The sequence below is a fragment of the Elephantulus edwardii genome, unplaced genomic scaffold (assembly GCF_000299155.1).
Source record: "Elephantulus edwardii isolate Elephantulus edwardi_28Jun2011 unplaced genomic scaffold, EleEdw1.0 scaffold00001, whole genome shotgun sequence".
Lineage (NCBI taxonomy): Eukaryota > Metazoa > Chordata > Mammalia > Macroscelidea > Macroscelididae > Elephantulus > Elephantulus edwardii.
The window spans coordinates 43,502,871-43,516,077 of record NW_006399751.1 but is presented as its reverse complement, the minus strand read 5'-3'; the positions used below and the strand labels follow the sequence as shown (position 1 = coordinate 43,516,077).

The following is a 13,207-nucleotide window of genomic DNA, read 5'->3' as shown; positions in this document are numbered from 1 at the left end:
AAAATTGTGGAGATAGTAATATTTATGAAAGTTTTTATCATCTTATAGTGGTCTAGATTAGTACTTTGGATATAAAATCAAGAAATGATGGAACTTAAAAAAAAGTAATTCCATTTTCAAGGAAATGGGAAATACAAGAAGATTAGAAGGCCTCTTATTAGAATCATTAAAATTCTTTTTTTAACAACTGCTAATAATAAGTGCAAAGCTCTCTTAATCTGAGACTTATTTACTGTCAGTAGTATACTTGCTAAATTTGCCAATTCAAAGAAATGACTGATTTTGAATTTACAGCAAACAGTTGCAGAAATCAATGATTTAAAAATACTGACATAATTAACATTGTTTATTGTAATTATGTTCATTGTCAGAACTTTAAACTTTGATTAGGTTTTTTCTTTTTTTCTTAAGTCCATTTCCTGCATGTTTTACATACTCGTAAAATTACTGGAAATGTTGGTGTGGGGTATGAACACGTGTTGTCAAATCCCTTAATTTTACAAAAGAGGTAACTGAGGCTCAGAGAGGTTTCGACTTGCCCAAGGTCACTCGGCTTGTCAGTAACAGGTCTAGGGCTAGAATATGACTCCATGTGGGGGTTTTGCCTTCACCATTTAGGTTTTAGGGGAAAGTGAGGATGGAGATGAAGGCTCAATTTCTTTATATCTCTCCTGCTGGAGAGTGCTTGCGTCAATAGCAGGAGGACTCTGCTCAGGACTCTTTTGAAGAAATCTGTAAAACAGGTATTCATCCCGAAATTCGTATTCGTTGGTAATATGCTGAATGACTCCCCCTTGCACCAGTCTGTCTCCATATATCACAGCTTCACCACGGTCAGCTGCAAGGCCAACTTCAATGAGCCAGTTCACAAGGTCACAGCCACAGAAGGTCCCAGTAGAAGTTTTTGCACCACACCTGTATGTCAAAGGAATGATTCACCCATAGGTTCTGTAAACCTGGTATCAGCACTGCATGATGGAGAACAAGCAAGGAAACATAGAAGGAAATAAGGAAAGACAGCATGATAGTTAAAATGTGTTAGTTAAATGGAAAGGATTTGTCAGCTTGCCTGATCCTGGAGAAGCTCACTGGAGAAAAGTAGGCTATGCCATTAATGCTTGTGAAAACAGAAAACATAAAGCACAGAAAAAGTGGTGCTTATTCTTTTAATAGTGTAATTATTCTTTTAATAATGTAAGCAGGGTCTTTATGATCAGATCTATTCTGATAGCCACATTTTTATTTTATTTTTTATAACTTGTTGTGGAGCCCTGATGGCCCAACGAGAAGCTGGTGGTTCAGACCCACCAGCAGCTCCTGGAAAATAGCTTCGAGAATCCTGTGGAGCAGCTCCACGTCCCATCAGCTCTCTGTGAACCAGGATAGACTCAATGGCACACAACAGCAAAATGCTATGCACTTAGTTAGATTAGGCAGTTCTCTCAGAAATAGTAAACATCTCTTTCAAAGAGACTTTAAAATCACACAACAACAACACTGTTTGAATCACCCTTTATCCTTTCCATTTATTACTATGCCCACAAGCAGCCTTTCTTCTTGCTCCCTGCTCTCTCTCTTCTTACATCTCCTACTGATGTGTTTGTTAGCAATTTGCTTCATTAGGAAGCAAGGAAAGAACCTGTAAGAACTGTTTTGCAGTACGACTAAAGGTTTCTAAAATGTATTTTGATTATGAATCTACTTCTTGATTATTTAAAATTTGTCTTCCTGATGCAAATGTTGAGTGCCTCAGGTATGAGCAAATAAATAAGGAAATGACAAATGCAAAATACACAGTTAATGCGTTCTGCTCATTTTCATACAAATATGTGTTAGAAAAGAGGAATCTGTCCACAAGCATTGGTCAGGCTGTAAAATGCAATGCTTAACAATCAGAAACAGTGGGTGAAGAACAAGGCAAAATGAGAATAGGCAACACAGATAAGAAAACATGTAGCCATGAGTGAATATGCATTATAATTTCATAGAGCATTTAGGAAAGAGGATAATAAACATGAAAATTTTCCTCAAATACATAAAATCACCATATTTTAAAGCAGCATTTCATTTTGTCATCATATATCACAGTTTATGCTTTTAACGACAAATATCACTTTCAGCAAAAGCTTGAATATTCCAATGTGTGTCTGTCTTCTTCCTGCTTGCTGATTTTGAATTTAGAGCCCAAACCTATCTCAGGCACTGCGGAATATTTGTTTTCTGAGTACTGTGATCAAGCAGGTATAATAACAGCCTGTGGTCTTGATTAGAGAGGCAGAGAGAGTGACCCTGGAGAGCCCAGAGAGGTACAAGGAGAGGCCTGCACTGTGACCTAGCGCTCACTGGCCAACTGGGATGGAGGAAGCTTGGCAGCCCTGCAAACGTCCAGGGTGGGGCTTCCTGAGAGTCAGCAATCAGTGTGGATGAAGTTCCCCTTCTTAATTTTAAAAAGCAGTTCTAAAGTATTGGAACTAGTCATAGGTAATATTTAAAAATCATTTTGTTGGGACCCCTAAAACTTCTCTGCATCGCTTACCATGTGCCCGGCCCTGTCGAAAGCCCACTATATCCATCTTCTCATCTAATCCTAACAACCTTGACAGGAAGACATTTTAAAGGAAAAAACCCCAAAGTTTAGAGAACTGAATTTGTGCAACATCAGATCCAGGAGTTGAATTCTAGTACTAGTCCATATTCAGTCGTCCCTTCTCCATGGTCTATCCCAGGCTACCTTCTATACTCATACACCTACTCTCCATTTACTATCTCATTATTCTATATCTCACATTATGACTAAAAGGACAAAAGAAAAATCTCCCTTTTTGTGTGTAAATGTGGCAGTAACAAACACTGATGTGTGAAGTGAGAGTAAAGCTTGCTGTGGTGGGATAGGTGTCAACTTGGCTGTGCCCTGATTCCCAGTGGCTTGGCAGTTACATAATGAAGTGAAGGGGCTCTGGTGGCACAGTGGGCTGAGTACAGGGCTGTTAGCCAGCAGGTTGGCAGTTTGAACCCACCAGCTGCTCTGTGGGAGAAAAAGGAAGCAGTCTCCTCCTGTTAAAACTTAAAGCCGTGGAAACCTGATGGAGAGTTGGCAAGATTTGGAAGGAATTCAATAGCTGAGGGTTGGGATTTTGGACTTAGAAGGACATATCATCCTCCATTGTGATCTGATTTAATTATCTTCCATTTCCCTAATGCTTCTGATTAATTACCAGGTCTTTGAACCTCATCATGTTGATATGTAAGGAGTGGTTGTGGACGGTAAGTATTGAAGCATGATATATGTAAAGAAATCACCTTTAATGATAACTACAACTATAGATATAAAAGTAATTGATTCTTTATGTTTGTTTCACCTTAAAACAATAAAAAACATTGGCATTCGGGAGCTCTGGTGGCCTAGGGGTGGGAACCTACGCTGCAATCCTGGAGGTGCACGGTTCAGGTCCACCAGCTGCTCTGTAGGAGACAAATAGTAATTGCTTCTTATGTGATTACTGCCTCTGAAGACCCACTGGAGGGTCAGCTATGGGTTAGCTCCAAATCGACAGCACACAACAACATGCTTAATTATAACAAATGTTTTTTTAAAAAAACTCATTGGCATTCTAACACTTGTTTATTTAGAGTTCATAATTTATTACAACAATACTCCATACTTTGAGGATTAGGGAAATAAATATGATGTTACAGTCTGAAGATGAGGACCTGACGTGAAAAATAAGTAGCATAGTTGATAGATATAGAGGAAGAAATTCTATCTTCTTGACTGTAGCATTAGTAATAAGAAATAACACATTACTAGAAGATAAGAAAGGAGTCCTGGTAACACTAGGATTAAGCACTCAGGAGCTAATTAAAAGGTATTTAGTGAGTGGTTCAAATCCTCCAGTGGCTCCTCTAAAAAACAAAAAGATCTGTCAATCTGCTTCTATAAAGATTATAGTCTAGAAAACCCTATGGGGCAATTCTGCCCTGTCCTATAGTGTCACTGAGTCAGAATTGACTCAAAGGAACATACACACACACACGAGGAATAAAAAATAATTTCTAAAATCCAATGTACATAGGGATTTGTGGTTCTGGAAAAGAGTATTGAATACCATAGACTGCTAGGAGAACAAACAGGTTTGTCCTGGAGAGGGTGAAACCAAGCTGCTCCTTAGAAGCAAGGATTCTGAAGCTATATCTGACATACTTTGGACATGCTGCAAGGTGGGATCAATCCTTGGAGAGGGATGTCATACTTGGGAGGGTGGAAGGACAGTGCAAGAGAGGAAGACCCTTGATGAGATGGATTGACTCGGTGACTGGGGTAATGGGGGTAGGTGTGTCAGAGACAATAAAGTTGGTTCAGGACAGAGCTGAGATCAGAGCTGTTGTACATAGGGTCACTATGAGTTGCAAAAAAACTTGATGGCACATAACAACAACAAAAATCCAATGTATCTTAAAGCTTTGTGAGAAGCACTAATGGCCAACATTAAGTGAATATTGATATTCTATTGCTGATATTTTGATTAATTTACATTTTAAATGGAAGTTATGACATTTAAAAAAATTAAAGTAATAATTTTAATGTTTAATGGTCTTCTATATGATGTTTCTGAAACTAAATTGGACCCATTTTCCCTATTTTAACTTTTACCATGTATTTGTGTTACTGAAGCAAACCATCATGTACTCTCAGCCACAATCCCATTACTCTAATATGGACCAAAATGGATCATCTAATATAATATATCAGGACTATAAGTTAAGGTCGACTAAGTATCAGGACTGGCAATTTGCTTACCTTCTTTCCTTAACAATGTTCCGGATACAGAGGTCACGGTGATAATGGATAAACTGTTGGCAGGTCATCTTTATTTCCTCAGGAACAGGAGAATCCCTGTTTTCTGTTGTGTCTTTATTATTCCACAGGAATTCAAGTCTAAAAAGACCAAAGTTTAAGGAATCATTCTTAGAGCTAGGGATTTTGAACATTTCTTCATGTGCTTGTTGGCCATCTGAATGTCACCTTCGGTGAAGTGTCTGTTCATATCCTGTGCCCATTTTTCAATTGGATTATTTACCTTTATCTTGCTATGGTGGGAATCATTCTTAGGGAAAGAAAAAGTACTCAAGGAGGCGCCTCTCTGCCTCATCCTCCTTTCAAAATGGCTGTTCCAAAGCTTCCACTCATCAACGCTGTCACCTCCACCACCTACAAATATTTGTCTCTGCAGCTGAAACACTTAGCTGGCATACAGTTTATGATCCCACACAGGTTGGGGCAGCAGTGGGGTGGACCTTGACCATTTCCTAAACCTTCCAGTCAGAGTTGCCTCATTTCAGTCTCTACCAGTAAATGCAATTCCTTTTTCTGTAATCTATATTTTAGAAACACTAAGATAACAGAGTATTTCCCTTAGTAATTTTCTGATTTTGGGCACCAGAGAGATAGAGCAGGGTTTAGGGCTGTTGTACGTAGGGTCACTTGAGTCACGGGCAACTCAACAGCACATAACAACAACAACAACAACAACAACCCAGAGAGAGAAATCCTGGGCTCTGGGGTGCAGAAAAAATTATTTCTGCCAGCCCAGATAACGGGACCATTGTCTATTTACCTGATCAACAGTATGAAGCTGATAAATTAGTTCAATGATTCTCCTATTTTCTTTTCCCCTCCCACAAAAAGATTATGACCCTAGCAACTGTATCTAGGTAATAAAAATAATAATAATAGAAGGGGAAGAGTTGAGAAAAAAGAGGTGGGAGTGGAAGGAGAAAACAGCCACTATTTGTTAGGCATCTTCTGTATGTCATAGTGCTGCTTAATTAATTTAATTTTCATAACAAATCTATTCTTACCCTACTCTACAGATGAATGTTAGGTTAATTGCAGCCATTCAGCTGTTATGCTTTAGTTCTCACAAAAATGTATACACTATCAAGTGCTTTTTATGTTGTTAAAAGGATAAATTCCATTAGAACTTCTAGTATCTCCTCATTTTCACTCTGTGAACTAACGAGGAAGTGTAGGCTTCACACAGCTTGTCCCTTCCTCCCACACCCAAGCTAGGACATGCCCACCTTCATAAATTCGGCTCTGAATTCAAAGACGTCTTCCACAAAGTTCATATAAAAGCAAAACTTTAGAAGGAAACTTTTGTCAAAGGAGAAAGACCTCTAAGGACATACCACCTACTCTATACATTTCTAAATACATTTTTGGGGAGCTCTGGTGGCCTAGTGGCAAGGAGCTGCAACTACAATCCCACAGGCACACGGTTTGAATCCACCAGATGCTCTGGCGGGAAAAGGAGGAACAATCTCCTCCTGTACCAGTCAGATCTGATTTGACGGTACACTCACACACACACAAAAAAAAATACATTTTCAAGGTTCATTTTACTTTATGTAGTTAATGGTATAGCAAATGTCAGCATTCATCCATTATTGTTAAAATGCACATTACAATGTTGGATTTATAATAATTCTTCCAGCATCTTCTCTGCAATTACAGCACACTTGTAAGTCAACAGATAACCTTTCTGCTGTGTTTAGTAATCTAGGTGTAGATAAGAGTCATGTTAGGACGGCTTTGTCATCAACATCACTGATACAGATTTATTTCAAAACCAAATTTACCTTCTTTTGAAAGGCAGGATGATTAAATGTTTGTCCAATCCAAAGATCCCAAAGGTGATAAACCCCTAGGGAAGAAGACAAAGTTATATTTTTTGGAATTCAAGAATGAAATTTTAAGATGGAAATGAAGGAAACAAACACAAGGTTAGTGCAGGAAGACGCAAATCTGCTAACAGCATTTAAAATGGAACCCACGAGGCAGACTGGCTCGAGCTCAGTGTCTCTGGGGGGTAGGGTACTTCACGGCCTCTTCTCAGTCATTCTGCTCCACTGGAAAGAACAGGTACTGCACACTGTGCTTAGTGACCTGGTTTGCATGAGAGCTTTCTAGGGGGAAATGAAAACATTTAAGGGTTCTATGTTTTTGCTGCTAGGAAGAAAAAGGGGGGGAGGGGAGAGTCTCAGTGAAATGGAATGACACAGTGGCTGCATGATGGGTTCAAACACAGCAGCAATTTTGAGGCTGGTGCAGGCCTGAGCTGTGTTCAGGTCTATTACTCAAAGGGTCACTGCGACAACTTGGGGGCACTCAACAGGAACAGCTACAACATGTCTTTGCCCTTTTTTCTTAAAAAAGAAATATCTCCAGCATGCTCAAGTATTTATCTTTTTTTTCCCCTAAAACTTCATGAATCGCACAGTAATTGTTATAGCCATGCAGTAACTGAGCAGAATTTAAGTGACTTGAAACTGGCTTGTGCTTGAGGGAGGAGAAGAGGAAGAGGAAGAGGGAGAGAGGGAGAAGACGGAGAGGGAGAGAGAGGAAGAGGAAGAGGAGACAGGGAAAGGGGAGAGGAAGAGGAGGAGAGGGAGAGGAAGAGGGGAGAGGGAGGGGGGAGAGAGTGAGTGGAGAGGGAGACAGAAAGGGAGAGGGAGAGGAAGAGGAGAGAGGGAGAGAGGGAGAGGGAAAGGGGAGGGGGGGAGAGAGGGAGAGAAGGAGAGAGAGACAGAAAGGGAGAGGGAGAGGAGAGAGGGAAAGGGAGAGTGTGGGGGGTGGGGAGAGCGAGAGAGCAAACAAGCAAACTGGCCCCACATATCAACCTTAGATCAGGAAGAAAAGGGCTGGCTGCTCTTGGGGAGGTGGAGGGCTGCCATTTGGCGGGCATGCTGGGATAAAGATCTGGGCAAGCTGAGGGATATGGGTAGAGAAGGCAAAATAATACCAGAATGGTTAACTTTGTTCACATCCAAATGAGAAGCAGCTCTATCACCTCAGCAGAGGAGAATGGGATGTGAACGGGGCTTTGTGTTGCTCTCACTCCTTTGAACCAATTGAGCCATAATGTGAGTGAACAGAATTGTAACACATCTGGCATTAGCAGCTTCCTGATGAAGCCCTGTGGAGTGAAGCTCTCTCAGCCTATCTTCGAAGGCTCAGCCTGAGGTAGGCTTTTTGAATGTAAATGCTGATGCTGAGTAAGAGGTTATGATTTTCAACCTAGTACTTTATACTTGCTAGTAGAAAGATCTTAAAAGCAGTATCTGTAAATGTTCATTAAAATTAATAAAATACATTTTTAAAGAAGTTATTTAAAAAAAGCCTCAGGGGGAAAAAAGGCAGTATTACAAAGTGAAGTGGGCACCAGGCTGCCCTTGGGATGTTCCTCATCTCTTATCTCTCTAAGGCATAACTATGTTTGCTACCATAATCATGGCAAAGCAAATAGGAAATACGTCAAGGGATTAATTAACATCAGGATATAACATATATGGACAAATGTTAACTAACTCACGTGGCAAACTATTTCATATTTAGCAAGGAGAACTAGTGATTTTTCAATGTTTTTTTTTTAAATTGTATTATTTTTACGTGTACCGTCAAATCAGATATGACTGGTACAGGAGGAGGTTGCCTCCTCCTTCTCCAGCAGAGCATCTGGTGGATTTGAACCGCGGACCTCTGCGATTGCAGTGCAGCGTCTTGCCACTAGGCCACCAGAGCTCCCTCAGTGTTTTTTTTGTTTTTTGTGTTTTTTTTTTTTTTAACATGTTACTCAATCTGAGAGCTAATATCTCTAATTAGAAAGTAAGGGGTGGAAGATGAGGTCAAAATCTGAAATTCACACATTATTGAAATATTTTCCTCATGTTATTTATCCGTACATATCCATTTTACTAGTGACTATTTGGGGCAATTACACTCTATCAAATGGTCTTAGATGGTCTAGTGATAGATAAGGAGTTGCTCTGCCAACCCAAAAGCAGGTGGTTTGAATCTAACAGCTGCTCTGATTATATGAAAAATGGACAGTCTCATGGAGCTCTGGTGGCCTAGTGGCAAGAAGCTGCACTGCAATCCCAGAGGTACGTGGTTTGAATCCACCAGATGCTCTGCTGGAGAAGGAGGGACAATCTCCTCCTAGCCCAGTCCGATCCAATTTGACGGTACACACACACAAGAAATAATAAAATAAAATAAAATATTTTTTTAAAAAATTGACAGTCTCTTTCCGTGCAACTTACAGCTTCTGGAAACCCACTGGAGAGACAACTATGAGTCAGTTCCAACTAGATGGCACAAGACAACAACAATAATAGAAGCGACACCTAACATAGATTACTTCTACATAGAATCTTAGTTTCTTATTGTGTAAACTGGGGATAATAATGTCCACTTTGCAGGTAGAATTGTAATATCTAAATGAGAGCACAGATATGAAATTCTTAACAATGCTGGGTGCAGAACAAATTCTTAAAGAATGGTAGCGGTGCTCCATGAGCAAAATTTACTTATACAGCATCACATGACTTTTAAAAAATATTTAAGAAACTTTAACATTTAAAGAATTTAAGAACACCAATGAAGTGATGTTCCTCAGTTCAAGTGGTTAAACTGAAGGCCCCAGAGAAGAAAGTAAGTCATTTTCCCAAAGTGACTTAGGAACCTCCCACAACAAAGTTTAAAAAGAACTTAGGACATCTTGTCTCAACTTAACATTTTTATCTTTATCTCAAAACCACAGCAACAGACTATTTGGTATTTATGATTAAAACACTTTGTGTACATTCTGATGACTTTACTCGATATAATAATTCATCTTCAACTAGGAGACAGGCAGCAGCTGTCAGCTGTCATGCTCACCAGCAGCTGGCAAACTATCTCAACCCTCCTGATTAAAAAAAATACAAATCCCCAAAACATCTGCAACATCCCGCCCCCAAGTCCTCCCCACTTCCAGCCCCCTCGACACACAAACCTCCATCCGGGCAAACAGAAATTTCTCGCAGTTCTCAGTAAATAAATACTAAATACCTGGCCAAAGTTAAACACGGCGCAGAAAAACTGTAACTCAACATAGAGTCTTCCAGGCTCTTGGTTGAATAGCCACCATAAACAACTGGAAAGATTCTGTAATGGAGGGAGAAAAATAGTACTTTAAAATGAAGCAAGCTAATTATTTCTCTCCAACCAGAGCATGGCACAATAAGTTATCTACTTAATAATTAGGGGGAGGGGGAGACTAAACGGGAAAACACAGAGAGAATCCATTGGCTTTGTCTTTTGAACAAGAGGTTTCAACCTCTCCTCCTGACAGATGTCATTCAATTCTGATTAGATTTGAAGCAAGAAGACAGGAACCATAATACAGAAGCTTACATAATATATCAGGACTGCCGACTAGCCGAAGACAGGACTGATTTTAAAATTATTTCTACACAATGAAAACAATTATATCACTCGGCTGCCATTCTTGGCAGCATTTCTTACTTTTTTTGACTTTCTGTTCTTAAACAGCAGTTAAAAATGGTGCTCGCTGATAGCACAGTATGGAATGAACATCCCAGTAGATGAAGGGGTTCTTCAGGGTAATACGTCTATCACTTTACCTCTAGGCAAGTTACATTTGAACTGCTTCAAAGAATCCTAGTAATTCACAGAAGGAGGTATATTGTTCAATTTTAACACTTCATTAATTAAAAATGCAATAAAAATGAAGTTTACTTACACAATGAAAACACAACTTAAAATAAAGGTTGGTGAGATTATGTGTAAATTTGTACAGACTTTCCCCACTTTGGGACTCTATCATAAGGAAATATAAGGTATGAAGATGTTTTAGGAGGGTGTTTTAAAAACTCAAAGTCCATTTGGTTGCATGAGATACACTGTATCTGCTGAATGGTTTTATGGAGAACCTTTTAGAACAGCAGTTATGAACATTATGTAGTGACATGAAAATGCTGGATATAAGTGACAAAAAAGGTTACAAAATCTGTATTGTATGATTATAACCATAAAAAGTGCATTAAAAATCAGAAGGTACCATAGGCAGTTTTCCCCTTTTTCTCTATTTCTAATTTTTTTATTTTGCTTCTTTCTAATTAATAATTATTGTTCTAAATTTATTTAGCTGAGGAATATATCTTAAGAGGTCCTGGATACATTTATCCACTAACCTTAGATGAGCAGTCCTAATACCAAACTTTCGATTCAGAACCCAGAAATAAATGTTCCTGAGCCGCAAAAGCTACTGGAAAACTTAAGCAATAATATCGCGAATTAGTCATTCTCCTTTCCTCCCCCGGCACATTTAACTCAAGATTAGAATTCAGATGGCCTAGCTGCCACCCTCTTGGAAAGTAGTAGTAAAGAAGTTTCCCAGATGTCTGAATAAAACCTTTGCAAAACATTTAAAGACATGGCCCCAAAACAAAATCAGAAGAAACATTTACAGCAAATAGGCCAATAATGAGAAGTAAACACAGCAACACGTGTCGAGTCAGTTGCTGGTCTCCAGTCTGTAGATACTGCTCTTCTTCCTGAGCTAATATGCAGCTCTGGGAGTTGCAGCGACTCACACAATGATCATCTGTAAAACAGTAGGCACAACAATTTGTAATCAGAGCTTTTTATTTAAGTGCATTTTCAATTCATAATGACTTCCTAAGCACACTACCACATATGCACATTCAGCCAAGAATCAGTATATTATTTGAGATGAAATGTAATGAAGGCTCCTGTTGCTTTGGGTGAGTTCTAGTTGTAGAGGATTTTTATCTGGAAAAACACAGGTAGTGTTCAATGTTGTTGTTGATTATTCCCTTTGAGTTGAGCGATCCTGTGAACAAAAGGCCTGAAACCCCTCTACAACTATTGACACTTATCAAATTTCATAGTTTCTGGAGGCAAATTTTCTATAATCCTCTTTTATTCTAGTTAAACAATGTTACTCCCCCCATATATGCATATTAAAAATAAATATTTTAAAGGCCAAATTAATAATAACAAGTTTCACCTTTGAGAACTATAATCATAAAATCCAAGATGCCCCCATATTTAAAAGAATTTTCAGGACAGATTAAAAAGAATAAAATTAAAAGGTGATTTTAAGGTAAAAACTAAAAGCTGCTAAATCAGATACATGTTGAACGTGTGTCTGGTTTAGCTATTTGCTATGCATGTACAAGGTGGATAATGATTAAGAAACACTGGCATTGGTAAAGAATATTGAATAAACCATGGAATGCCAGAAGAACAATTAAAATCTATCTTGGAATAAGTGCAGCCAGAATGTTCTGTAAAAGCACCAATGGTGGGACTTCACATAGTTTGGGGTCAAAGTTCAGACCCACTGCTCACAGGGGTCGCTGTGAGTCACATAATAACAGCAACAGTTTGGGTATATTATCAGGAGTGTCAGTCCTTAGAAAAAGACTCCATAGTAGAGAGTTAAGGGGAAAGCGGAGGCCCACCAGTGAGGTGGATCGACAGGAGCTAGAAAAACGGGCTTTAAGTAGACAGAGATGGGGATGGCATAGATCAGGAGGGCGCTCCCTTCCTCCCTTCTGTTACACAAACGGCTGCTATGAGTCAGAGCTGAACTGACGGCACCAAATAGCAACAAACACTGTGAAGGGAGAGAAAAAGAAGGAGAAAATTCTTGACAATTCTGATGTAACCACCAGGGCATCAGAAAAGACTCTTATTAGTAAAATTCAGAGGATATGGAACATTCAAAATCACATTTAGTTTGTATAACTAACATTATACTTTTAACTATGGATGACTCTTTTACTTTTTAAGTCTAAATTGGAAGATTAGTATTTGGTTTGTGCTGTACATCAAACAGGCTATTGGAAAATGAATGTTTTCTTTTTTGTTGTCATTGCTAATTTTTTAAAACCCATACAATTTATAGCTTTGAAAATTTTACTTAAGTCTACTGACACAGGTGATAAACTCCAGTGTAATCTTGGCTTAACATGCGGGATTTCTTCACCCTTGGCCCCTTGCATCTGATAATATATTAGTATATCAATTTAGAAACTGGAAATTATTTTTGGTTGTTCTAATACTCGATTGCATAACAAAATTCAGAAAATAAAAGATCATAAACTTCAAAAAAATTTTTTATGTAAAGAAATATTAGTGTCAGAAAAGGGGCACATATAAAGAATAACTGAGCGAACATTTAACTGAATGCCAAAAGGGGGTTTCCTATGATGCCACTGTTTTAAAATGGGACTGTCCTTGGGGTTGGGGAGAGAATGAGTAAGATGGGTTCAGTAATGTATACTGCACTGAAACAGAGGAGGGAGAGAACCGTCTAAAAGAGAGATGTAACTG

At 38.9% G+C, this 13,207-nt stretch overlaps 1 protein-coding gene across 2 annotated transcripts in view; it reads right to left on the bottom strand.

The window, feature by feature from the left end:
- Window positions 1–354: 354 nt before the first annotated feature.
- The window catches only part of GPR155 (G protein-coupled receptor 155), a 49,095-nt gene continuing 36,242 nt past the window's right edge, over window positions 355–13,207 (bottom strand). For both annotated transcript variants that reach the window (XM_006878820.1, XM_006878821.1), the window contains 5 exons: window positions 11,314–11,450; window positions 9,893–9,988; window positions 6,640–6,704; window positions 4,799–4,936; window positions 355–915 (listed from right to left, as the gene is read on the bottom strand). In XM_006878820.1, coding sequence (XP_006878882.1) covers window positions 615–915; window positions 4,799–4,936; window positions 6,640–6,704; window positions 9,893–9,988; window positions 11,314–11,450 — 737 coding nt within the window. In that variant the 3' untranslated portion in view covers window positions 355–614. The remainder of the gene's footprint in view (window positions 916–4,798; window positions 4,937–6,639; window positions 6,705–9,892; window positions 9,989–11,313; window positions 11,451–13,207) is intronic.